General features: G+C 42.9%; 1 protein-coding gene across 1 annotated transcript in view; it reads right to left on the bottom strand.

Moving 5' to 3' along the window:
* Positions 1–486: 486 nt before the first annotated feature.
* Positions 487–27,002, bottom strand: part of si:dkey-225n22.4 (collagen alpha-1(XXI) chain) — a 56,648-nt gene continuing 30,132 nt past the window's right edge. Inside the window, exons 20-31 of the mRNA XM_037080176.1 lie at positions 26,938–26,988; positions 22,682–22,735; positions 19,686–19,739; positions 17,556–17,627; positions 17,062–17,097; positions 15,470–15,514; positions 10,936–10,968; positions 10,081–10,227; positions 9,754–9,808; positions 8,167–8,361; positions 6,319–6,396; positions 487–5,925 (exon numbers count right to left, since the gene is read on the bottom strand). Coding sequence (XP_036936071.1) covers positions 5,738–5,925; positions 6,319–6,396; positions 8,167–8,361; positions 9,754–9,808; positions 10,081–10,227; positions 10,936–10,968; positions 15,470–15,514; positions 17,062–17,097; positions 17,556–17,627; positions 19,686–19,739; positions 22,682–22,735; positions 26,938–26,988 — 1,008 coding nt within the window. The 3' untranslated portion in view covers positions 487–5,737. The remainder of the gene's footprint in view (positions 5,926–6,318; positions 6,397–8,166; positions 8,362–9,753; positions 9,809–10,080; positions 10,228–10,935; positions 10,969–15,469; positions 15,515–17,061; positions 17,098–17,555; positions 17,628–19,685; positions 19,740–22,681; positions 22,736–26,937; positions 26,989–27,002) is intronic.

Raw genomic sequence — 27,002 nt, 5'->3', positions numbered from 1 at the left:
ATTCAACAGTTATGATGAGTAAGATCCTGCGTCATCTGAATTACATACAGTTCAATTTCCCATGACTGACAGCAGACCATGTAACTTTTCATGTGTTTTCCATGTATGTATTATTTGATTGCGGACTGAACATACTGAAGGTTGAGAGCACATTATGAAAATAGGGCATCTTGTGTAGCAATAGAACTGTGAGGTTACAATTTCAACAGACCGCAGTGAGATCTCCTGTGTGATCGATCAGGGGAAACATGCAGTCTCAATTTATGGTACTTTACCTAAAATAACATTTCCACCACACTGTTTTTGATTTGCTTTTTGAGGCCGAAAATGATCAAAAAGAAGTGTCAGAGGGAAATTCTTGCTCCAGGGCTTGATTAACAATTTTAACACCTGCACAAATGATGTGCACTTAACAGGCAAACACGGCAGGGCTGGTTTCATTTGACCCAAGTAACACCTTTACTGTAAATGAAAGACCAAAAAAAGTGAGACATAATTATGGTTTATTTCCATATAAAATCATTTGACAACCAAACTAATAATGCAATGTTTTTTTCAAATTGTACAGTATATATATATTCACATACACAAATACTTTTGTAAACATTGTCTCTTTCCATCATTTACAGATATGAGACATAATATTAACTTTGAGAAGATTATGAATTGATCGATATATTGCCAAAAAAATAAAAAGGAGAATAATCAACATAATGCAAACAAAATGGTTACTGAGCATACCCTGTATGGTATAGTAAGTGTCAGCACCCAGAAATGACTGATTATACATGGAACAGCTGAAGAAGATACCAGTGATAGTGTGTTGCAACCAACCACAACTACACTTTTCTGACACAGTCACAGCGTTGAATGTCAGCGGAAACAATCAGCAGTTTACTCAGTAGCAGAAACAGAAGTAACACAATTTACATGGTGCTGCGAAAAGCCTTAGATAGGAAGGAGCGGGTGTTTGAGTATGCAAAACATGTAACCTTGATGGTGCAGTCTGCCACCATCACACAGTGATGGTTTACCTCACCTTAGATGAGTATTCAGGTTTGTCCTCTATATATCAAATTGATAAATGTAACAGTTTATTACTTCATCTACTGGAAAAATATATTACACACGTCATTGTTAGGTCTTCATATGACACACGTAGGACCGTATCACACAAACACACACACACAGACAGACACACACACACACATAGGACTTGCAGGCGTGCAGCACTGGAGAGATGTCATGAGGCCGCCTACCAGTCAGCGCTGCCAGCAGTTAGGGGTTGGCTGCCATGCTTACGTGGGCACCTCTGCAATGGTGTCAAGTCACTGTAGAGTCAGCTACTGCTGCCATTCTACCAATAGTCAATGTACTAATCACCAGGTCAGCAAAGTGCTATTTTTTTATGTTTTGGAAGTCCCTGACAAACTGAGGCTTTGTTTTTGAATGTATTTTTATATCATAAATGCCTTATCGTGTTTTAATGGTCTGTGGTTGCAATGGATAGTTGAGTGTACAAAGCACAAACCACTGAACAGCGGGGGCATGGATCACGTCCATGTGGTAAAACACTTGCTCAAAGGTTACTCCAGCAATTTGGTATGAAAATTCCAGAAACTCAAAACAGGCAGATTAAAAAAAAGCAAAAACAGGGAAGGGGCCCAGTTTTCCAGACGTTAAGTATTTACCATAATGCAACCAATGGTATTCACCAGACACTACCTCACTACCTGTTAAATGCCCATCTAAAAGTATTCAGTAAATTCTCCTACTCCAGGTCAGGATATTGCCCACAATGCATCTGATCAAATGACAGTGTCTTTCACTGAACTCAGGGCTGCCTCCTGACATTTCTAAGGTTTCAGTTTAAGTCAATTAATGCTCCTCTGAGGATGAACCAACTCTGTTTCCTTTAGAGCCAGCCTCGGGTCAAAATATCAATTTAGTATACAAGAAATATAATATAATATACAACAGATATTAAATATTGCAGTGAGGTTTCTTTATCACATTCATGATGATGAACCTGTATCAATTTAATGACCTCTTAGGCGGACCACAAAGTTCCCAGGGGAAATGTACACAAGTGTAAAGTCTTCACAAACAGCAATATCACATATCACAATATGTTGATATGTGCATCCTCTAAAGGAGGTGTTGGAATTATTTTTGGTCTACATTTAAATAACATAATGGTGCAAACCAAGAACGGGCAAAGCTGGAAGCTAACAGCATGATTTGGTAACATACTGCAAAGTTGTGTGATATCTTCATACAGTAAAATCACATTTTAATCAAAATGTAAAACAACAATAGTAATAAGCTTCCAGCAGGGTTGCTTGACCTTCCCACTTTTGAAGACTCGAAAGGCCCCGTAACCCCACAGCAGTGATACTTTCAAATCTGCCAGGTTTTCTTTGGCAAGACAAAATATAGACTTGAGAACAAAAAAGCAAACTTTTGAAACTCACGTCCTGAGGGCTGGACCCCAGAGAGACTCTCACAAGGCTTTTGGAAGGTTTCCAAATTGTTGGCATATTTTTCTGATGACATGTTTGTCTTATCAGTCCTGACCATAGTTGGAATTTTAAGTTCCTCATCTTGGGAAACCAGGACAGCAGCCATTTCCCACTAAACAAACAATACTTTCTGTAAATGGCAATGGAAACACAGGCTTCCAAATTTGTGTTAATGTCTTCTCTTGCTTTTCAATCCTTATTCCTGTGGCTGAATGCTTATTGCTTTGTGTCTGTCTCAGCTACTATGATCCCTGTAGCAGCTTAGTTGTTGCTAATCCCTGGACCTGAATCTACATAACTGCTCTATATCCACAGACCTGTTTCCTACTGATCGTCCACATAGCTGATGTGAGTGAATGCACAGCTCTTCTATTTTGTAAAGGTTGTTTGTGCATCAATAGCTGTGAAAGCTGCTGATGCGCAAAACAGCCATCTTGGAGCTGTAGAACAAACTGCTTGTTATTCTGTCTTGTTTGTGTCCAATTAAATTTGTCTTACTCTTGGTAACGTTCAACCACTGTCTGTGGACATGTTGCTTCGGTGTTTGTATGAGCAAAGTACCGTGTAATGCTAAAACTGGTATTGCTAACAATGGCTAACCTGATTCGAACTGGTTTCCTTACTTCTGCTCAACTCAGGTATGAAGTCATTCCCAGTAATTCAAGATGTGATCACTGGCCTGTACTTTTCACAAAAAGAACAAGTGTTATTCATAAAAATAAAACGTAAAAAAATAAGTATTTGCATAACTTTAACAGAGCCAACTGAGAAGCGAGCTAGAGGGCTGCACTTATGCTCATGGAGTCTGGTGTCACGGTTAGGGTTACATTTTAAATCCACCACGGAATGAGAGAGAGCCTAGTTTTTATTATCCAACCGGCTGAAAACATTAGCAGAGAAATGCCAATGCGCTCTGCGGGATTTCAAATGTCTGCACTGTAAAAGTGGTTTACTGCTGGGTATGCAGTTCTTATTATCATCTTAGTGTCATTATTGATTTACTGTATTGATTTACATTATTGATGTAGTGTGAATAAATAATAGTACCAAATGATTAATGTTTAATATGGGATAGAAGCATATTAGTACTCATTACTGAGAAGCCTTTTATGCATATGCAACTTCCCAGGGAAGGGGGGCACTCACATGTGGGTGGGCTAGTGGCCAACAATTGTATCAGGGGGTCGCGGCCACCCTTGGGGGCACCACAAACAGGGATTTGATAGAGAATTCCCTCTGAGGCTTTCAGTGATAGACATCAGTACAGGCATGGTGCATGTATACCATAATTTTTTATATAAAGTAGCGATTAGTGCTGTGGAAATTAAATTATACTGTCTTTACCCAAGACAGGCAGACATATTGAGTTTGCAACAACAAACAGCAAATTTAAGTGGGGGCATGGTGAGAAAAGGGAAACTTCTAACTTAAAAAACAAAAGTAAGATACACTCAAAAAAGACAGAAATTAGAACTAAAGGTCTGTCAGTGATATAGGCCTGCGTTTATCTGCAGCTGAGGTAAATAAAGGTCAGTATTTGATAATCCATATAATACTGGCAAACAAGAAAACAAGTCTGATAGGTAAAAAAAGAACAAAACAGTGACAGGATTCTTACAACCAAGTGTGTCACAGTGATGGATTAGCACAAAGCCCGCTTCTGCGTCCACAAAAGGTGATGGAAATGTGTTCTTCCACCAGAGGGGATTACATGTAGGAAGCACTAGACGCAGACAGACAGTAAAATGTGCGCCGCAAACTAATGTTGTAGTCGGAGTGATTTCAACTGAGCTTCCCACGCTCATTTATGAACTTTTGAATTTCTTTAGGTTCTTCTCTTCAACCAGACAGCCTAACAGCTAACCTAGTTAGCTAACCCTTTAACAAGATAATCGTGTGAAAACAGGCTGACCTGTTCTTTCATTGTGACATCGCCCGATTCATTGTTAAGGAATGCACTGTACTCTTCACATAATTTCTAGATACAATCATTTCTGTGAGTCAGAGCTGCACTGAAGGCAGAAATAATCTCTGGTTGATAGACACCTCACTTGGTACAGTCAAGGGAAGTGTAGCCTGAGAGTGGATTTGTGTCTGCTTCTGTTAATAATATGCAGTTTTTACCATAGTCTGGAATAAATTAATAACCACAAAATAATTCAAGAAGACTTCAGTTGAATTGCCTGGTCATCAGTAGGAGATCGCTGATTCAAACTAGTAACTTTTTTGCTACGTTAGCCCACATTGAAAAGCCAAAAGTCTTCTTTAGCATTATTATAAATGGATTTGGATTTTATCTCTTTTAATTTCATTTCATACCTTTTGTTTTTTTGTGTGTGTGTTGTTTGCCTTTTGAACTTTTGGTCTGGCTGCTGGTGTGGTTAGCCTATAAGCACCATGTCTTGTTACTGGCTATTGTTACTGGATATTGGCTTTAACATACAATAGCAACTCAGGTGAAACAGGAGGTAGCTGTTTTTAATGTTATTCCAGATCCTAGCCCTACTATTTCTGTGGATTAGATCTCACTTTTTAACCCTGATATACAAATTTTGCAAGTTTAAAGGTGAAATGTGTAAGAAGTGGCTGCCTGTTATGTTCAGGCAGCATATTACTAGAGTAACCACTTGCTGCTGAGTAACTGCTAACTGCTATTAGCTAGTAAGCTCAGTTAACCGTGCAGCTAGCGGCCATGTTCGCTGACTCTGTCCAGACTGGGAGCTTGGTGGTGTTGTTTACTATCAGACTGTCACCTCTTGAGGAGCAAAGTGGCTAGCTGGCTCGCATGCTAATCTCAATAGGTATCTCAGCAACTTTGACATGACGTCAAGTATGTTATTTCTGCACATTCTGCTGATAATATGAGTTCAATTGTTACTGTTTGAATCCTAAATTCTTCCACATTGCACCTTTATAATGTAAAAAAAAACAAAAAAAGAAACCCATACTTGTCTGGTATATCAGCTAGCTCGCTAGCCTGCCGACTATTTTTCATGATATGTCTTCATGAATTCCATTATCATGAATCAATGCCCAGCCCATTTCAGTTTAACGCAACTAATGAGGTTGTTTCTGCCTCCTGTGCAGCTGTTCTCCAAACACACTTTGTCATAAATGAGTCAACAGTCACACACTGCTCTGTGATACAGTAAATCGCTTTTTAAAAACACTTGGGTGTTTTAGTCACCAGCAGCCTCCCCAATGCTGCTCTGCCATCAGACGTTAGGTCCTTTGCTGTAATGTTCCCTGAGGTTGTACGTCTGATAGCACATGGAAATGTCACAAACCCCTGGAAGGCCGGGATTGCCCCGTTTCCCAGGATCTCCTGGTGGCCCTGGCTTCCCAGGAATTCCCTGGTTTCCTGGATGGCCCATTCCATCGAAACCACGGGGACCCTGAATCCCTGCAGTGACAAGCAAACACAGGATAGAAGCTCAAAAGTCTGACTAAATGTGCCATGGGCTTTGTGCCATGAACCTGAAAATAGCACATGCTATATCACAAATGACGTCTACTAGTTAGTAAACTGTTACAACGTCCACAGAGACGGAGCTGTCGCTAAGAGCACTCCCGGAAAGTTACATACAAGCAGTGTCCACCCACATATTAATCAAAAATGCATGACTACAAACAGCCGTGGATCATTTTTGTTAAAAGTGCACTCACTCACAGATCTAAAAAAGCTTGACGTCGGAACACTGTGGTTAGGTTGCTGAAATAGCTGCAACCCCACAAAAACACTTAATAGCTGGAGGCATTTCAAAGACCAGGCTGACAGGAAAATCTCTTTACATACCTGGCTGTCCAGGTTGTCCTGGAGGTCCACGATCACCCTCTCCTTTGCTGCCTTTGAGCCCTCTCGGTCCCATGTCACCTGGAGACATAATATGTCTGCTTTGAAAATCAGCAATAGGGCTCCTCCAAGCGAGCAGACAGATTTAGAGATGCAGGACGCTAAAGGTGATCTAGAGTTGTGTCCAGTGATGCACTGTGAAAGAGTCTGCATGCCTCCGTTTTATTTAACTTATTGTGATTATAGTCGGATAAAATCAGTGCAGCAGAAACTATCATGACTTTTAGCACTTTGCGTCCTTGCAGAGGCTCTGAAATGTTGGACACACTTCCCACAATCCAAACTTAATGTCTTTAATTTGACCAGGGGGATGAGGGAACTGGATGACCGGAGGAAAAAGGGGTGAAAGTCCAATACGTGTGACAGTTGGTTACTGAACTCCAGATTATGTGGGTGCCACCGACATCACTTTGCATTAAATCAGTCATTTCAGTGCCTTTTAGAGTAATGTTATAAAAAGAGAGAGTTGAGTATAACTGGGCTTTATCTTAGCATTTTTACTAGCGTTAGCCAAAACTCAGCCACAGCCTGTATACTAAATTCCTTACCAAGGTATTGTTGAGCAAGTTTGAACATTATGCAGGGGAATTATCGTGCATCACAATCTTAGCTATTAACCAAAAGTACATGAACTGAACAATGCCAGCAACAACAGACAATGCAGATGTTTCTTCTCCGGCTCTGGGTCAAGCAGGCTAGATGCTCGGCTGCCATACTGCTGCCCTCTTCTGTTTTTTACTGATGGTTCTCTTGACAGTTATTCACATTTCCCTGCAGTCCCAAACTGTCCTGAGACTCCGACGGGTCTCGACATTTGAGTCCAGGTGTCCGCGCTGAGTAAAGTGTAAAGTGAGTACAAACTGTTTCTCCAGCTGCTTCCGGATCTTTGAGCAGCTTCCTGCTTTGAAGCAGTGCTGGCAACTTGAGTTACTTTTTTTTTTTTTTTTTACAAGTGAAAAGACATGTAAGTTATCACAGAGAGAGTAAAATACGGGGGGAAAAAAAGTAGCGTTGGGCACCAGTATGAAATTCCAGGTTCAAATGTGAACGGTACCAATCCCTAATAACAGGTTTTATGATGTTATCGTGCTGTTGTTCCCCTCTCATTGTTAATGACAGATAAAAGCCGTGGGGCAGGTGTTTTGCACTTTCTTTCGGCTTCTATATCATTCGGCCCTCCCTGCCTGGTACGTCTCCACCGCTGACTCCATGCTCCCGGTTTGAGATGCATGTATGATAAAGCTCTAATCCAGTTTTCAGGTTTTCTTTCAGCCTGACACCTCTTGAATTACTGCTCTCCTGACCCACCGAGCGGAAATGGCACGTAGCAGTGAAGTGGTACAGTTTGGCATCTTTCACAGCTGATTAGCCACTCCCTGTCTTGAAGTAGTGATAAATCAAAAAACAGCTCATTGAGATGGCTTTGCATTCAGTGTTTGTTGTCTTTTGCTCTGCTGACTTTCACTGATGTTCACTTGTTTAATGATCTTGTTTTATGGGGTACCATGAACATCAGCAAATCCAATTTGTTTGTCGTTGACACTGTTTTGATTTTAATCGTTGATGAAAGCAGCAGTAAATTTTGCCCAAGCTCTCATTCATGAAGTTTTGTTGTTATTTATTGTCTTGTTTTCATCAGGGTAAATGGACTGATTGAGAGATATTGTCACAGTCTCAGACAGTGGATCAGCACCGCTGGCTTAAAAGAGAGCATTAAACACAGATAACATAAATTTGTCCCAGGTTGTTGATTATTCCCTTAACAATATCCTCCATTTTGTGTCATATCACCTTTGAGGCCTGCAGGACCCTGCATCCCAGGGGGTCCCGGGTAACCAGGACTGCCACTCCTGCCAGGGTAGCCTGTAGTCCCCATGGAGCCTTTGGGTCCTGGTGCTCCTGGCTGACCTGGGGGCCCCTTTATGCTCTGGCAGGGCTCACATTGAGCTGGGGGCGCCAGGCTCTGGAGCAATGCTGGAAGCTGATCTGTGGGACACAGTCACAGGGTGCAGACTTAATCATTAGTGTATTGAATATCATGTCAGAACTCCTTTCAAAACTAAGCGGGACCGCTTACCGCTATCATGTCAGTTTTGCACGTGAAAGTCTCCACGTTAAGTTAGCACATATGTAACATCCTCTGACCCACATTTCACATATTATCACATGTTATGACTTCTGTGCTATTACTCAAGTTGTGATGCGGTCACATTTTGGTTAGGTTTAGGCACAAATTCTACATGCTTTTGGTTAAAAAAAAACTATGATACTTATATATTTTCCATAACATGACTCACATAATTTAGGTTACGTTATTAACCTTCCCTACATAATGTGGCTTAAAAACAAATTAACCTTGACAGTGAGTGGGACTGAAAACACAGTCTTGTGTATGAATCCTTCCAACCACCCCATCCACCTCTGACTATCTATGTATCTATATAAATACATACGTACATGTATACACTGTATACAATGTCACATGATGGACAATGTACCATTCTGGTGAAATATCTGGATATTTAGCATTTGAGATGGTCTGTTGCAGAGACATGGGGTGCATTTGCAATCAGCTAACCGCACTCGCTCCCATCCTTCCCCTTTTCAGCTCATGACCCTGGGTTGACCATCATGGAGGATGTTCCGATTAGAGCTACACCCATACATTGGCCAATATATTTGCTGATATTCATAGCATCACCGCAAATCCAGTAGGAACTGAATAAACAGCATTTTCGTGTTACTGAAAATGTGACGAAAGACCTCAGTTTGAGATTATTTTAGCCCTTTTAGGAAAAAAATTTGTCATCCATGGAAACATAGTTTCCAACACCAGACACTGGCAACTAGCTGGTGAACATTGTGGAGCATTTAACAGCTGAAGAACCTGATTCCTTCAGAGGTTGGTGGAGACCAAACCAGAGCCAGATGACCAAATAAAAGTCAGTGATGCTCAATGTTAGGTAAATATTACGCAACATGTTAGCTATATCAACTTTATGTAAGGTTATGTCAGCCAAATGGAAAGCAGCCATACTTGGATATGTACCGGCTAATGACTGGAACTGAAACTATTCAATGGGTTATTTAACATTGTGCCACTGTTCTATAGGAGGAGTGATCCCAACAAGTCCTAGCTTAACCCTAGCTTGTTATAATCAATGTCAATCAATACAAGGAATTATGTGAACTGTTAGCAGCAGTGTGTGTGTGTGTGTGTGTGTGTGTGTGTGTGTGTGTGTGTGTGTGCGTGTGTGTGTGTGTGTGTGTGTGTGTGTGTGTTGGGAGGGGGTGTCAGACTTTTTTTTTTCCCCTCTGCTTGCTTTCTTTCTCTGGTTGTCAGCAAAGTGACATAAAAAAAAACAAACAGATACTTACTACGCAGAACATCAGCGCAGAGCTTTAGAAGATGTTCATCTGAGGGAGGCTTACCCTGCAACACACAATTACACTTTGATTCAGCTGAATCAACTGCGGGACTGAGAGAACAGACTCGACCTGTGATTGAGCACGCCTGCAGCTTTACAGGATCTTCTCGACGTCTTCACAAAGCCCACACACTGTGCTTCGGTTATTACCCAACAACACCCCCCCAAACCAGGCCGGATGTTACTGACTGTCTCTTTCACACATTTTTTTTTTCTTTTTTTTTTTTTAAAAAATGTCACATGCTCAGAGGAGACGGTCAGGATGAGGTTCACTCACGGGTTTCCCAGGATATCCTGGTTGACCTGGTTGGCCCGGCAACCCGTCCTGGCCAGGAAATCCCCGGGGACCAACAGAACCCATGTGGCCCACGTCCCCTTTCTTTCCTTCAGTCCCCCTGGGGCCCACGTCACCTGTCACCCCTTTCTGAAGAAGCGGGAGAGAGGACAGAAAATCTCTGGTTACTAAAGGAAAAGGGTGAAACTGAGACTGGTTTTACAGTCACTGATGAAATTACATTATCTCGCACATAAGGATCGATTGACCTCTAGCTGAAACCCAGCTTTACATAGTAGTAGTCGTCGGGATAGTAATAGTAAGCTTTACTCAGTATTCAAAGAGTTGTGAGGGTAATGTTTTGATTGATTGATTGATTGATTGATTGAACCGTGTGTCTGTGTTCTCTAATATCAGTTGAAATCACAACTAGCTTATTCTAAAGGAATTCACTGTATTTATTCCTACCAAAGCCAAAAAGCATATAATGCGAGAACAGACTGTTTTTTTGGTTGGTGATCAGAAAGCATGCCAAAACACTGTGGGCTTGATAAATGATAAATGAGATCCTAAAAAAGGTACAGCACTTGCACCAACTGAGGGATGCCATGTCTCCATAAATTGTGATTCTGTAGACGGTACAATAAGTGTTTGATATTTCAGATGTGTGCGTCTTTAGAAAAAGAGGGCTTTGTGATGTATATTTTTTGCCCAGGGGGCCAGATTTCCCCAGGCCTGGAGGTATTGGCTCTGTAAGTCTTCTATAGCAGCCGTGCAGGCTTGACAGGGCTTCTCACTGCGGCGCAGAATAAGACAGAATGGATTATATCTAATACCGCAAAGTCTAATTCGACAAACCTCTCCTTTCCATCCCTTGGGTCCCACTTCGCCCTGGCGGAAGAAAGAAAAGAGAGCAGGAGGGGTTGGGGAGGGAAGGAGGAGAGGGTAGAAATAGAGGGAGACAGTTAGAAACTTCTGTTTACATATCAAAGGCTGAGTTAGTGTGTCAGAGAAGCTCTGCTCGCTGCTCTGCATTGCTGATGCAGAACCGCTGTCTTCCCTGTCAAAGCCGGTGGCTTACAAAACATTTTAGATTGGTTATTGTAATGCATTCTCGGAAGCTTTTTCTTTTCTGCTACTTGTGGTAATGTGATGAAAAATGCATCTGTGGATCTGTGAGTCCTTAAAAATAAATAAATAAATAAAAATAAAAAAAACACCAGCCAGTGGAAACACCTATTTTGTAGGGCTTTTTGTAAAATGAGACACAAGGATCTATCGGAGGCTCCGGGTGTGTTCTGTTTCCTTAACACTGCTCCACCTTTCCCATCCAGTTTTTCTTCTCTCATGGTAAGCGATTTCAGCCATCCCAGTGCTACAGGAATTAAATAAACCGCCACCTCCTCTGTCTGCTTCCAGGAATCTTCCTGGGAGGAAACGCACACGTGAGTTTCATCAAAAGCACTTTTTAATGTAGCGCCCGAAGCGCAGAAACGCTGATCTTCTTTTATCATGACTTCTGTCCGTCATAACGGTTTACGTTTACGCACAGGTACAGAACTCAGCAACTCTTTTCTGTTCGCCTCTGACTCTCTTCTACACAGGTCAAGCTTACGTCTTCCATTACTGTATATGAGGTATGTTTTCTTGACTTATTGCTCAGGGACTTATGACCTGTCTGCTGCCGTCATAATCGGTTGCGATCGGAATCAGAATTGAATTGTCTCGGAATCGTACCGCAGCCCAGTCTATCTGGACATGCACTGTATCATGTTATAAGGGAGTGATGCGCACTTGTGATAATGGAGATGTATATCATTGGGACAAAATGTTCTTACACAAAGAGAGAAGGAACTTAACCTTTTAAGCCCCAAGCCAATTTTCTAGGGTTAGGGTTAGGAGTTAGGGTTTAAAACCCCAAGGTCCCCCAAAGTCTGGGGACTCATTTAAACATACAACGTATCTGTAAAATGTTTTCTTAGAGCTGTCCACTTGTGATCAGATCACTCAGGACAGATGATGAGTCCAGGTCTGAACAGCCTCCCAGAGGTCCGCACTATCATGGAAAGCCTCACTGAAACTATGCAAGCTCAGACTGCTGATGAGGACCGTGTGATCCGATCGAACACTCCGACACAGATGGACCTTCCGCGGAGATCGTTTTCGTCAACCAGCAAAACATCGGCGCAGCTAATGACGAGCCCTCAGGTGCAGCTTCCAGGTTTGTGCTAAAGATGTCGTTGTAAATCTGCCCGATCTAAATGCCGCTACTAATGCTCACATTGTAGTTTACGGGTTTTTGCACAAAAAAAAAAAAAAAAGAGAAAGAAACAAAGAGGTGTGCGCCGTGCCGTCTGCAAGGCCTGTTGTGGAAGGAAACCAAGAAAAACAGAACACACCCTCTCCTGAGCTGCAGCGGAGAGTCATACTTGTTTCACACAGCTGGAATTAGGAAGTCTGTCCGAAGACAAAAATACATCGTATTAGTTGAAGCAGTGACACACTTGTGATTCACCGCTGATGCATTTAGCCTTGAGAGCGTGTCACGGAGCGGCTGGGCTGCTCTCAACTCTGTGGAATTACAGAGTGTGAACATTAAGCTGCATGCTGAGAAATACAATCCGTCTCAAGTGTCAGAGACGAGCCTACCAAACTCCCGTCTCCTCATGATGCAACAGAGTTACTGCTGTACACACACACACACACACACTCACACACATACACTCACACACACACACACACACACACCTCAGACCAGATCATTGCCTAAATCCCCTTCTAGGAATGTGAAGATCGATGCCTCGGCAATCAATACTCACCAATCAATTCTAAAATGCTGCTCATTTGGTTTTGCACCTATCGAAAAGTATAAATTACAAAGCCCGGCCTGAAAGCTGGAAATTGCAGATCACACAGCAATTCACAGGATTATGTTAGTTAATTAGCAAATATTGGATGATAATCTCGACGAGGATAAACATGTTCGATCGATCATGCAAATCTGCCCTTGTTAAAAAAAAAACATTATTTCACCTTGGCGCTCGGATAAAATCATCCCTCCCTCCTGCCAACAGTTTGTAATGATTCGGAGTTCCATTATTCAGCGTTTCCAAACACTCTTTTTTTGAGCCAGCGGCCGACACAAGCAGGCAGAGCTTTAAGAAGAGAGAATATACGATGCTGATACTTTCCTTTCCTCTGTCGGCTCCTGGAGTGCATGTATGTTGTATGTCACTGTTGTCTTCAGTGCGGCTGCGAGTACATTCTGTCTCACTATGTGGCTACACTGATTAACCACTAAATAGATCAGAAAGTTTGGGGCAGAATCATTCCTGTACAATGATCTATTAGTCAACTTACAATGTTCCTTTTTCTGTTTTTTTTTATTTTTTTATGTAAAATGACGGCCTTTCCATCCTTGTCTTTAACCAGTGATAACATGCTTCCAGGTGGCTACCCGAGGCTGTTACTATGTGCACACTGAAATCATGAAGGGGAAACAGAAAAGATTTTCTCTCAGTGAAAAACATAGCTACCTTGAAGTTTTGACAGCTTAACACTGCTTAAAAGCCGACGAAATTTGTAGCGGCGGAATCTTGTTTTGTGGCTGCTAGTGATGAAGACAGGAAGGAATGTGAATGGGAAAGAATCTTTTCTTTTTTTTTTTTTTTTTAATTATACAACAGAAAATGGGTTAAGCAGCTTTCTGTTACTTTACTGTATATCCACGTAAATCTACCTATTAGCTGGAAATTTGCATTAAAATATAAGGGAAAAAGAAAGCAAGTCATACCAAGAATCATTTGCTTGCTGTGATTAATTTGACCCTGACTGTTGCAACGCAGCAATTCCTTAACAAATTGACTCAGTTTTTCTTAAAGCGGAGTGTAAATTGACAAGTGGAAGTCCCTGCGTCCAGCACGTAGTCACAGCCCGCAAGTCACTCAACTATTGTATGGTATGTTCCGGGAAAAAGTTGCACAATAGAAGCACTGAAATGATTCTACCCGCTGAAATGGGCACTACTAACTTTTACCGATTTACCTTAATGCATCTTTAATGGCCAATGCATGTAAAGAGAAATGTTCTGTCTGCTTCACGTGACAGTTACAGCTTAGAATTCATTTAACATGTCCGGGAGGTTCACAGTCGTACACTGCAGTACAGATGTACAATGTTGTGAAATGAATTGTGAAACATTACTTCCTGTTGTTGCTTTTGACTTTCTTTAGAAGTGGAAATGAAAAAAAAAAAACCTACATGCAGCAAAAAACCCTGTTTTTTTTCCCGCTTATTTAAAAGAGCCTGAAAACAGCCACAAGATGGTTGTGATAAAGACGCACGTCACAGGCTGGATGTGACATCTACAGCATATCTATGATCAATTAGTCAACAAGCTGCTGGCGCAGTGAGCTCACGCAGTAATCGGCGTCTGACAACGTATTTCACAAAGCTGACTGTGGCGATGCCTCGTGACAGAATTTGTTTTGCTGGAGAATCTTTCTGGTCCAAATGACGGACCTGAGACCTGCCGTCCTGCCGCCAGGGCGCCCTGAAGTCTGTTAACTGACCAGTGATTGTTAGCTGAATGCCTGTCATTCACCTCAGGTTGTCTGCATTGGGTCGGCTTCACTGTTGCCAAGAGTCTGAACCGTGACACTGTGATCCTCTCAGGGTTGTTCTGAGACTCAGACTGTGGCTTTGCCATAAAGGCCAGCTCCTCTGAACACATCAGCTTGGCTGAGTAGAGGCCTCACTGCTGTGTTCCTGCTTCACTTTTCAGACAACATTTATTTGATTTTATCAATTTATATTACTGTCTGAAGCCTTAAAGCTGTTTTATTCTCTCTTTTTTTTATTTTGGCTCCTCTCCGTTGGTCTGGTTTTTTTTTTTTGGTTTTTTTTTGCTCTACCCTGCTGTTTATTTGCACTGTTTTCTGTCTTTTATTGCATTTTTATGCGTTTTTGTATGCTGTCTGATTTTAATCTTGGAAAGCGCCTTGTAAAGTCACTTTCAGAAAGGTGTTATATTAGTAGGGTTTTATCATTATCATATTTATTTTGTGATAAAATAATTTTGTGTTGGTTTTTTTTTTTTGTTTTTTTTAACGTTACTTGTATCGGGGGATTTATGACATCAACTCCAGAGAGACTTCACACAAAAAATTAAAACGTCAGCTCCAACCCCAAATTAGCTCCTCGTAAATGACGACTGGCTAATACGCTCCTCCTCGTCCTTACGACCTTGCGGGGGACATTTATCCTGGTACCAGCACGCATACACACATACACACAAACAGACACACACATTTAAAACCCAGCCTCCTTGCTCAGGCTGCAGAAAGATGAGCTTCGCTGCCACCTAGTGGAAGCAGAGTCACCTCACACTTACGTTGACACCGGGAGTCCCTGGATCTCCATCTCTGCCGTTCTCCCCCTGCGAGCAGATGCATCATGATTAACTGAGGGTTTGTGACAGTTCGTTTACACACGTGCTGCCGTGGCTCCCATGTTGTGTGTGTGTCTGTGTGTGTGTGTGTTAGGGTGAGATTGAATGTGTACAACAACCGAGAGTGTCGATTTAGGTGTGTGTATTACTGTGTGCTCGTCCATGTCTTCATTCTGTGTATGTGTGCGTGTGTGTGTGTGTGTGTGAAGAAAAGGTCATGATTACCACTAGCAGCCAATAAGAGAAACCCGGGGAGTGAGGGATAGGAATTGGCTAGCGGTGACCTTTAACAAAACCTGACTTTTTGTCTCGTGTGGTTTTCAAACTGCATCGTGCAGCACTGTAACACACTGCTCTTCCTCTCTCTGGGCTCTCACACCGACGCCCCCCCCCCCCCCATTAGTGCACGTTACGGGCCAGCAGCTAAATCAGAGCATCCATCACGTGCTCTGATTGATCAACGTGTGGCCGATCACAGCGGTAAAAGTACTGGGACAGACCTTCAGTGGCACGAAACATAAAACATGAATAAACCACAGCACATGCTGCGCACATCACACACATAAGTGATGACACTGGTGTGAATTGGCTTCCTTGACTTATACCAAGCACAAGTTGCTGGAGCCGACTTAAACATCCCACGTTTCCCAATTATCTGAGGCTGATGTAAATGACTGCAACATAACCGCATCAAACATGCAAGCTGCAGTAATATGGCTGATTTGGTAGTCGCTGAGGAATCAGGTTCAGAGCAGGGGTGTGATACATGGGTTTCCCTTGAGGAATTTAAGGTGGACCGGAGGGGGTCAAAAAAAAAAAAAAACAACCTTTCAGGAAAAAAAAAAAAAAAAAAAAAAAAACAATTCCCAAAACACAATGACATTTCCAAAAACATTGTGTTTTGTGAAATGTGTTTTGACCACGGGAACGTTCCAGCTGACTGAGGTCTTGAGCCCGGCCGTAGCTGCCGGCTGCAGAAGATGCCTTTAAAGCCCATACAGTGTGTTAAAGTCTTCACGATGTTTAGTCAGCTATCGTAGTGTGACACTATACTGCTGGGTTCATGCTCTTATTTCATACCACTGGACAGGGACTGAAAGGAAGAAAGGAAGAAACTAGCAAGAGCAAGCTAAATCCTGCCAGAACCATTCCACTTTTTCAGTCGAATGGACGGCGAGATAAACAAACTATGTCTGTGCCACAATCATATAAACACACGCAGAATAACCGACACGAACAAACGTGATATACCTCAGTCTGAAAAGACCGCCCGGACGCTCCTTTGCGTTAACGTTAGCCACCAACAAGCTCTGCTCTTTGGCTGTGTGGTCACGTCTCGCATGTAAGACGCAACGCGCGTCATCATCATGAACGTACTCGACAGCGGTGAGCACCAAGAACAGTGATGTTCGCCGCTGTCGAGCTAGCATGTTAGCATTTCGTACAGAGACTGGGTAGCTGAACCATGAACTCAAGCGTATATACTCATGACCGTGTGACTATTCAGTAGAAGTGTGAGTTAAAAAGTCCAGTACCTGGTATCCTTTAGGGCCCGTCTCTCCTCTCTCGCCCTAAAAACACAACACGGACCATTAGGACATGTCTGACTTGACACTGGCAGTGTGACATCTGAGTTACAAACTATGGTTTGATGAATTGTAAGGGTTGGCGGCGTACTGCGGGGAAGACAATACACATTATGTTAAGCAGACTGATCCGGACTGGGGACTGCTCGTGTTATGTACCTGGGCGTGCTGTGTTTGAAGTGTGAAGGACAACCTTCAGCGCCATTCAGATTAATCATGTCATCTAAGCAAAGCATGAATAATACATTAACAAGCATGTATTACGTTAAGCTTAGAACATCTCCATAGTACAACATGAAAATGTACAAACTCCTGACAGCCAGAGCTATAAATCATTCATGAAGTGTCGCCTCTGTTGTAGACTTCATTAAGTCTGAAACAAAAGCGTGCGCATCATTTGTTTTATTTTGTTCATGCGAGTTAGCGTGTGAGTTGACTCTCACCTTGTGACCTTTGAACCCCGGCAGCCCCATGGCACCCGGCAGCCCCGGAAAACCCGGCTCCCCCGTTGAGCCCTGCAAGATTGTGGGTGAAATTTAAAAATACGACGCGGTTCTCTTCAAACCGACCATCTATCTCACGCTGGATGGAATACAGAGCAACAAGGGAACATCTTACATCCAGCAGATGAAAGGAGAGAGCTGAACTAAAATATTAAAAAGTTGTCAGAATATCAAACTCGAGCAGTTTCCAGGTGTGTGTGTGTGTGTGTGTTGGTGTGCGCGACTGTCTTTTCTATCCTGCGTGACAACCTCCCCGGCAGCCGCAGCGGAAAAAAAGAAAATGTTCTTAACCAGTAATCACAGCTGGTTAAATACGGGTTATAAGGACGTGAGTGAAAACTTTTCGAGCTCTCGTTTTACTCATGAAATCATCATTTCCTAAAAAGCTGAAGTAATTGCAGCTTTAAAGGATGGCACCTTCAAAATAACTAAGGTTACCTGTAATTAAGTAGCACAACAGAGACATCTTTTTAAAGGAAAAAAAGAAAAAAACTACAACGGTCGACATTTGTGGGCGTAATTGCACAGAAACGTGTCACTTAACAAACAAGCGGCTCTGAAAGTGGAGCTGTCACTCATCGGCAGGATCCAAACTGCAGGCGGCTGCAATGAGAAGTGGATGAGAGGCTGGTTCAGAAAAAGGAGAGGGAGGGCAGGAGCCGTCGCCCAGATCTCGCCCTGATCCCTCAGGGGGGAATTAACGGCGCCCTCGCTAATTCGACGGCCATGTTGAATTCTCATGTGGCCTCTGATAGACTACCTTGGAACAAAGGTGCAAAATGGTGTACATGCTCCTGGCGAGGGAAGGCTAAGGGACAAGACAAATCGAGCGTCCGTGAAGAGCCCACTTGAAGTGACTCGTCGCCAGAGGTGGAGAGGAGGCTGAGCTGAGCCCTTCGCCGGGTTTTGGAGTGACCACGGATTTTGACTTGCGAAAACAGAAGGTTGATGTTTTAGCCTTTCGGAAAGTGAATCATGAATCTTTGAAAAATGCCTGTGAATTTCAAAAATATCTTATTCGTATTTAGTATGCCCTCTTTTTGCTTTAATGACTGCATCCCGGCACGATGTGACAGTGTTCCGCAAAACTTCCTGTGATGCCACACACTGCCTGGCTTTCTCTGTCTCGGTAAGTGCCCCCATGAATGTTGAATGGGGTTGAGGTCAGGACAGTCAGGACTCCTCGGTCTTCTTTGGTCCTCGCGCGGATCTGTCAAAACTTTGAGGTGTTTGGGCTCATTATTACCAGACCTTTTTTTTTTTTTTTTTTACCACGAGGAGGTGAGGAAATAAAGCGATCACAGTTTGCATAACTGGGTTGAAAGTCAAACACAACTATACACACACTTGAAAATCCAATTATCACTAAAGCGTCCGTGATCCGTGGGGTGTCACGTGAGAAAAAGTTCCACCTTAAAAGATGCCAGTAGTCTTTGCGAATGAATGAATGAGTTATTAACGTCGGGTCTGCCGGATCGTGCTTTGGATGCAACTGGTCTGAGTCTCCCGCAGTCAGGTCCTTATAGAGCTCCATGCATGTCTTCCATGATTTGGCGCTGAGAAAAGCCGCCCTCTTTGCCCAGAATGACAATTAGAGTTCAGAAACTTTCACTTTCTTTCTTTCCGACCCCTCAAACTCCCTCATTATTTTCAGGTGTGCGTGACAACAATAGAGATTTTCAAATGACGTCCCGGACTTTTGGACCCCACTGCGAATCTTGTCACCGCGGTGAGGTTGCAACAACAGCAACACCTGTGCACACCACTGAATCTGCCAACCCCACACTACAGCCGGAGAGGCTGCACACAAGTTGCTGGCCGGGTGGAACGCACACACACGGAGGTTTATTAATGAGCTTTAGAGTTGTGGGTGGACATTAAGTAAACTTGTTTTTTAGGCTTACAAAATATTCATCTAGCGACGCTCGTTGTGATGTAAGTGCTAAAAAAAAGAAAAAAATATATGCATCACAGAAAACACACACCGAGAAAGGAGGATGCTGAAACCCAGTGAGGACAGAGGTTGAAGAAAACAATGTAATCAGGTTGATAATCTGCTGCTCCACTCACCTTCAGGCCCGGTGGACCAAACGGACCAGCAGCACCCGGATCTCCACGACTCCCCTGAATAAACACACACACACACACACACACACACACACACACACACCATATTCGTCTGACAATGCTTTGTCGAGTACATTCACTCCTGAATCTAATCCCCAGCACGAGTCTCAGGGCTCCATTTCTACCATCACAAAGAGCAGCACACAGGTCAGCGAGGGCATATCAGAGTGTTGCAGCTATTTGCATTCATATAGGAGCAGCGCAGCATGCACAGAGAGGTTGGCTGAAGTGGAATATAAATCACAGTATGTGGTGATTAATCATTATCCTCTCAGCCAGTCCCATTATTGCTATCTTTCCCATTAAACAGCTGTGCCAGCCGCACGAGGCACGACCGCGGTGCCTCACAAAAAAAAAGCTTGAACACAAAAAACAGGAAAATGAAGCGAGGCACGCGTGAAAGTGATGCCGCTGAGCCCCGAGACGCTCAGAGGGGCAACACGCACATCACACATGTTTTCTGATCGTCTTGGCTAATGCTAATGCTAATTTTGCCTCACAGCTAAATGATGTACACCGCAGGCTCCAGTGGAATAAGTACAATAAAGAGGAATGTGGGTTTTGATTTGAAGGATTCAGATCATTTACTGAAGTTAAGTCTGAATAATTATGATCATAATAATAACTTTATTGATATAGCACAGACCTAAAGTTAGAATCCACAGGTTGGGAGTGTGACTCAGAGATCATCTTCTCTTACAAGTAAAAAGGGCAGTAATGCTGGTAAGGCAAGACTGGTGGGCCTTTTCAGAGGTTTGTATTATTGATTTTGCCGGACCTTTTTACTGACATAGTAACTTGTTGGCAGATGAAAAAAGGAGCCTATCATACCTAGTATGCTTATCTATAACTATACATTTTATAGATTCCAGCAGGAGTGATTCCTAAAACCCAGAGATGGCAAGAATTAGCTTTTTTTTTTTTTTTTTTGCACTTCCTGTTTCCTCATCCTCATAAGTCTATGAGTGATACGCCTTAAATAAGCTCTGTGGTTGACACAAGTTTAAGAAACATTCATGTTTTGTTCTATGACATAAACTATGTAAGTTTGATCATAATGCTCCTCTGTGTGTTTAAAATGAGTCCAATTACAGTTTATTGTTGCTTGTGTAGTAGAGTGGAGTCATGTGGCTGTGAGCTAGTTCATTAATAGCCTAGCATTAGCATTAGCCTAGCACGCTTCAGAAATCTTGACAGTGGTGTTCAGGGCGATGCTAAAGTTCTGGGTAAGCCCACGACAAAACATGATGCAGCGCTCTATTTCATGAACTCTTTACACTGATCATTTTTACATGTAAATCATGCTCCATGTTCTCCAGCGTATGTAGATGCATAGAAATAACTTGTAAACTTTTGTAAAAAAAAGAAAAGTTATTGCAAATGTATGTTCGGTTAATGGTCAGTGGTAAAAGTTAATAAACATCAGTTTATCCAGATTAATGTTTATACATGAACGACACAAACAGCTAAAGTTTAGAATAAACAGCTTTTCATTGTGAACAGTGAGATAACTATTGTATAAACGTACCATTTATTAATGACGGTTATTATAAAGTGCTACCAAAGACTCACGCTGATGACGGACTCGTCTGTCGTGTGCAGACAGTACAGTTCGCCGTGATGTTTGGTTGTGCATGATTTAATCAGGCTAACCATGGTGGCTCATTGTGTATAACGGTGCTGCTCTGTGTGTTCCGTCTTCAATTATGTGCTGCAGATGGAGCGCACAGCCACCAGACGTCAGTGGGGATTTAATCAGCTGATAGAGGGGGGACGCTCCCGTGCAGGTGTTAAAAGCAGGTGCAGATAGGGGGAAAAAAAAAAAAAAAAAAAAAACAGACTGGTGAGAGAATCACCCAAGAATCAGCTCAGCTCAGGACAGCCCGCTTTACTGACTGCTGTGTTAAAAACAAATCATCTAAATTAATTTACTAGTGAGGGTGTGTATAGTCCCGAGTGTTCATTTCCACCTGTGTATGTTTACCGACCGAATCAGCACATTATCAGGAGCCGTTCTGCTGAAAACACGCCGGCTCCTCGTTCTCAAAGAGCCAGTCTTCACCTTCATACGTGTGAAACTTTATCTCCTCTCCCGGCTCTCCCTCCATCTTTGCGCTGTGCTCAGTATACAAATTCCAAAGGGACAGGGAATGTGCATTTCAAGGTCAGGTTTCAAGGAATCTGAACACGCCTTCTTGCCCCTTGTGATAATCTTTGCATAGAAGAAACAGAGCCCACACTTTGTCAGCTGTCATTTTTTGCAGCGTTCTTGGCGCTAAAGTCAGGGTATCGTAATATTTCAACGCTACTTTTATTTTGTCTGTTAAACGATAAGTTCACCCATGAATATATGAAAAAATACGCTCATGACGTCTCATGACATGTGATTTGTATGGAGCCAGTTTTAGAACTAGTCCCCAGCTACTTCAGTTGTTTAGGAGAACGCTGCCAACGTTGTTCTGCTGTGAGGTTTTGTGGCAAATATTTTGGGGAGCGCGACACTTCACCTGACTTTCCATCAGTGTGAGGGGGAGAAAATGATGTCAGGACCTCCATTTCTGGGTGAACTTATCCTTTAATTTGTCTCTTGCAAGTGCCTCAACATTGCAATTAACAAATCCCCAAAATACCCCGTCAGTCTGCAGCCTCATTTCAGGTAAAATATTGCAAAACCTCACTTTTGCATTTTCGTCTCAAAACAAGTATACACTCACACTGACTGTACCTAGCAGGATGACATTTATCACATATTCAGAAACACCTACAATTTGACTCCAAACAAGCCTGACTCCCCTTCAGCAAAATGCACTTTTCTCTATGGGAACATCAAGAGAACGGGGAGGGAGGGTACAACACTTAAACAGGCTGAGAATAGCCGAGCGGCTGGGGAGCGGCAGGCCATTAGCATAATAACTAATTATAACGTTCAACGCACAGACCTTGGGACCATCTCGGCCGATCTCTCCGGGCGGCCCCCGGGGCCCCTGGATTCCCTGGACAGAGGGAGATATTGGAGGGCAGAGGGAAAAAGGGGAGGGGGGAGGGAAGGGGTGGGAGAGGGAGAGAGAGAGAGAGAGAGAATGAGATGAAAGAGACAGACACAGTGCTGTGGGCTGAATGAGACAGAGTGCGTGACGGCTTAGTCAGGAGGCACTGAGGGAGAAATGAGATGGCTCAGGTCCACACACACACACACACACACACACACACACACACACACACACACACACAAGCACACAGTCACAATTGCAGACTCGTGCATGTCCACATTTGCCCACTTGCACACTTTACAGATTCAGCAGTCCAGATTCTCAGTCATTTTCCAAATAATGGTCCTTGAGCTCAGACAGAGGTGAAAGCTAGATGTAGATGAAGTTATCCAGCTAATTAGCTTGATGAGGTGGTTGAGAATGCAGTCCAGGGTTCTTACTGTCAAACGAGTCACCTGCGAAAAATCAAACCTCTGACTTGATGGCTACCTACATGATTTCAGACGGCCTCCCCGAACACTAGACCATGAGGAGCAGAGGTGTCAAACTCATTCAAGTCTGGATATTTAAAAAAAAAAGTTGGTTTGTTTTATTATTCTTATTATTTATCTTGAATCTGTAGCTATGCTCAAACCAATCGTAATAATTACGTCACAGATTGTCTCTCAGAAAGTTGCAACACCCCTTTCCCTAAATTTTTGGTTTCTTCCAAAAGCGCCACGTGAAATTCTTCAGCAGACGGCGTATGTAACACACAGCACGTTGCTGGACTGTCCCTTTTCCAAACGTGTGAAACTGAAATACAATAAGTCACACTTTTTTTTTTAAAGAAATATAAGCATAGTTGGCTGGTTACCAGTTAACTTCAGCTGTCCTTCGACCCAGCTGTTAGCCTACTGGTTCACTAGCTAATGGTCAATAGTGATAGATGGTCTGTGCAGTCCGGGCGGAGAAGAACCCAAGATGTGACTCAGAGATTTCATGGAAATCATACCGGCATGAAAATCCTGTCCCTGGCTATGACTGCTCCCCCTCCCCTCTCTCTCCATCAGTGTGTGATGACGCGGTAATATAAACCTAGGCTGGTGGCGATGATGGATCTGTGGAGGAGGCGTCCTCTCACCCGCGGCTTTATGATCTGCGTTCCCTTAATTAATTTGCATTGTGGATGAAGTCTTTTCATGTGTGTCTAGTTATCCCCCTTCATTGTGGGCGCTGAAGCAGAAGATTTAGCTCCTTTTGAAAAAAAAGTGGAAAATGAGAAGTGAGTTTAAATTTCAAAAGTCATAGCAGCACAAATAATTGCCATTAAGACCTCTAAATAAATATACAGTATTTAGCTTAATATAAAGTGAGAGATTTAATGATATTTTTTCAATAATCCCTCTGAAGTCTTCATTATTTTATTTGTTTTTCTGCAACAGAACGCCGACGAGAACTGAGCCGCTAACGTCTCTAATCGTCTTAGATGGATTTATTATATTCATTACATTTATCACGTTATCATATTCAGAGGATCTTTCTGTTGATTGATTTGTGGTATTGTATTGGCATACAGTTCTGTGTGTGCACATATTCACGTAGCTGAGTGTGGATCCGCTTGAGGTTCAGCCCCGGGGTCAAATCAGGTGTACATGCAGCTTTTTTGCTCACATGTTGAGTACCGCATTGTAATTCAGTGTGTAGGAGGCCGTGTCCTTGATATTGTTCTGATCATGACACAGTTTCACAGGCTTCAAAAGCCCCACAGTTTGCATGACTGCTGCTGACATTTGCGCGCAAACATCTGAAGCCCTTTCAGCGAGTGGAGAAGTCAGGCGTTCGCCGACTCCGGTGCTACATGTGAGAGCTTGTAGCCGAAACAGCGATTGTGACAATAAAAGGAAATGAAGTACGCCGCTCAATGCAAATAGGAACATACGGCTGTGTGAGCCATTGATTTATGGAGGAGTATGCACTTCTCAAATGCCAAATTTGATTGGTGTTGGCTGGGTCAACTGACAATTACTTTGACTTCCATGTATATTTCTTATTGCACGATTGTATGTGGTTGCCTAGATACAAGAGGTGGCTCATCCTGCCTCCTCCTCCTAACTGTGTGTGTGTGTGTGTGTGTGTGTGTGTGTGTGTGTGTGTGTGTGTGTATGTATGTGTGTGTGTCAGATAAGTCAGAGACCCACTGCAGGCTTAATGTCATGGCGATGTTCACTTCTTCTGACAGGAATAGAAAGAGGGGGATGAAGACTAAAAGATGAAGCTTGCGGTTGTGGAAAGGTGAACTCTGTGCACTTTGCAGCGGGCTGCAGCAGCATCTAGATGCTTTTTTAAAAAAAGGGCTGCAGAGAAAGTAGAACAAAATTCATATTGAAACAATCCCAAATAAATCCATTAATTATCAATCCAATTTAAGTTTCATATTTATGATCTGAGTACAGGTAATGTGGTGAATCATTTTTTGCTATTTATTCTGCTCCATGACCATTCATCGGTTCTGCTTAACAGGTTTCTGCAGTGCAAATGTGTCCTGTCATGTGTTAAATGTATTTCTTCTCTTTTGTCACTTCTTCCATATCTTTGTACGGTCTCACCCTGACCACAAGAGGGCGGCAAAGCCACAGACATGCTGCCCATCGACCACAGCAGAGGGCCGCTTCCTCTCAAAGCTGGGCTGTAATTACATGTGGCCACGTGTAATCTTGTTTAGCAGAGGGGGGGTTGCCCTCACTGTGTGTACAGCCGTTAGCCCCGCACAAACTCTGACTCTGGTTCCAAATTAACGACCACTCACCGCCTTAATGGCACTGCTAAATAAACCAAATGGACTCATATGGCGCTCGAGCTGAATTAATGATCTCATTATGAGTCGACTGCAGAGAAGGTAATGTGAGTGGCTTTATGTTTGGAATTCTAGTGTGATCAGAGATAAGAGCGCATTACTAAGGGACAAATGTGAAAAAGTGGGCGAACCTCGTTGCCTTCACGTGTGGATCCTACCGCGGCCGGTGGACAGAATCTCGGATCAGTCGCATCCCTCAAGGCCCGTGTCAGCCGACTGTATGGGACCGTTTCCAGGTGTCTTGTGGACACGGTAAAATTTGACCAAAATGTCCTTCCTCCACTGTCACTGGGACGGGGGATTTGTGTTCCTGTTAAGTCTCTATTTCGACTACAGTGCAGTCCTCATCACTGCTGGCTTCTATCCCCCTTCCAGCAGAGAGCGTCACCGTGGAGGAAAGCTGCTGATGCTGTTCTGCAGGGTCACAGTCAAAAGTCTGACAAAGTTACTAATTAGCTCTTTAAAATGACTGGGCAGAAGAGTGTGTTCAGCGGGAGTCCCAGTCCTGGTCCACTGACAGACATAGAAACTCTTTGCCATCAGACTGTACAACAACTCTCAGTCATGGGCGTAGGAAACAACAGTCAAACTGTGGATTGACAACTCTTTATTGCAACTGGACTTTCTACCGCAAGATTTGGTACGGCCTCATTTGTCAGTTGTTTCAACCTGTTTCGTTCTGCACAACCTGCTGTTTTACACTGTACTGTATGAATATTTAGTTGTTTTTCTCTTTTTTAAAATTTTTTTGTTATCACAGGCCATGTTAATGAATTGGCAGCTGTAAGTGGTTTCACTTGAGACCAAAGTTTTCAGTTATAAATGAGTTTTTCGATGTGAGAAAATGGACGTGTGGCGTGAAAGGTGCTCGTTGGGTGAGTCTCGATTTTGATGCGGGAGGGTTTGCAGCCATGTTCAAGGTTGTAATCCTGATAACAATTAAAATTTTTTCAGTAATCTGACCAGACAACAGAATTTGCTCTTTTTTATTCTAATAACGTAAAGCTGTTCCATGTACTCAGTTACAAGTCAATTTAAGCATTTCTTCTACTTCCCCCTGCCTCGTTAATCTCTCTCTGTGAATTCTGGGTCTTGCGTGTGCCTTTTTAGTCTCAACACAATAAATTGTACTAATGGCGGTAACGACACTCACTCTGTCTCTCTGTGTGTCTGGCCCAGTCACAGTGGACTAAACCTTGTGTGAAAAACCAATCACAAATGAATAAAAAAAACTAATGACTAGCTTTCATACTGCAAAAATAAAGCCACATAAATCATCAACAAGCATTCTGATGAATTCTCACATGCAAACTTCTCAGTAATAACTTGAGTATGTTGAAGAGGATTAAAAGAGCCCTGTTAGACCAACCGTTAGGTTAACTCCAGACGGTCCTTGAGGCCCAGGCAACCCCATCTCTCCCTGCAACGACATTC

This window comes from Acanthopagrus latus, chromosome 19 (genome assembly GCF_904848185.1).
Source record: "Acanthopagrus latus isolate v.2019 chromosome 19, fAcaLat1.1, whole genome shotgun sequence".
NCBI classification, from domain to species: Eukaryota; Metazoa; Chordata; class Actinopteri; order Spariformes; family Sparidae; genus Acanthopagrus; species Acanthopagrus latus.
This window is presented reverse-complemented; position numbering and strand designations above follow the sequence as displayed.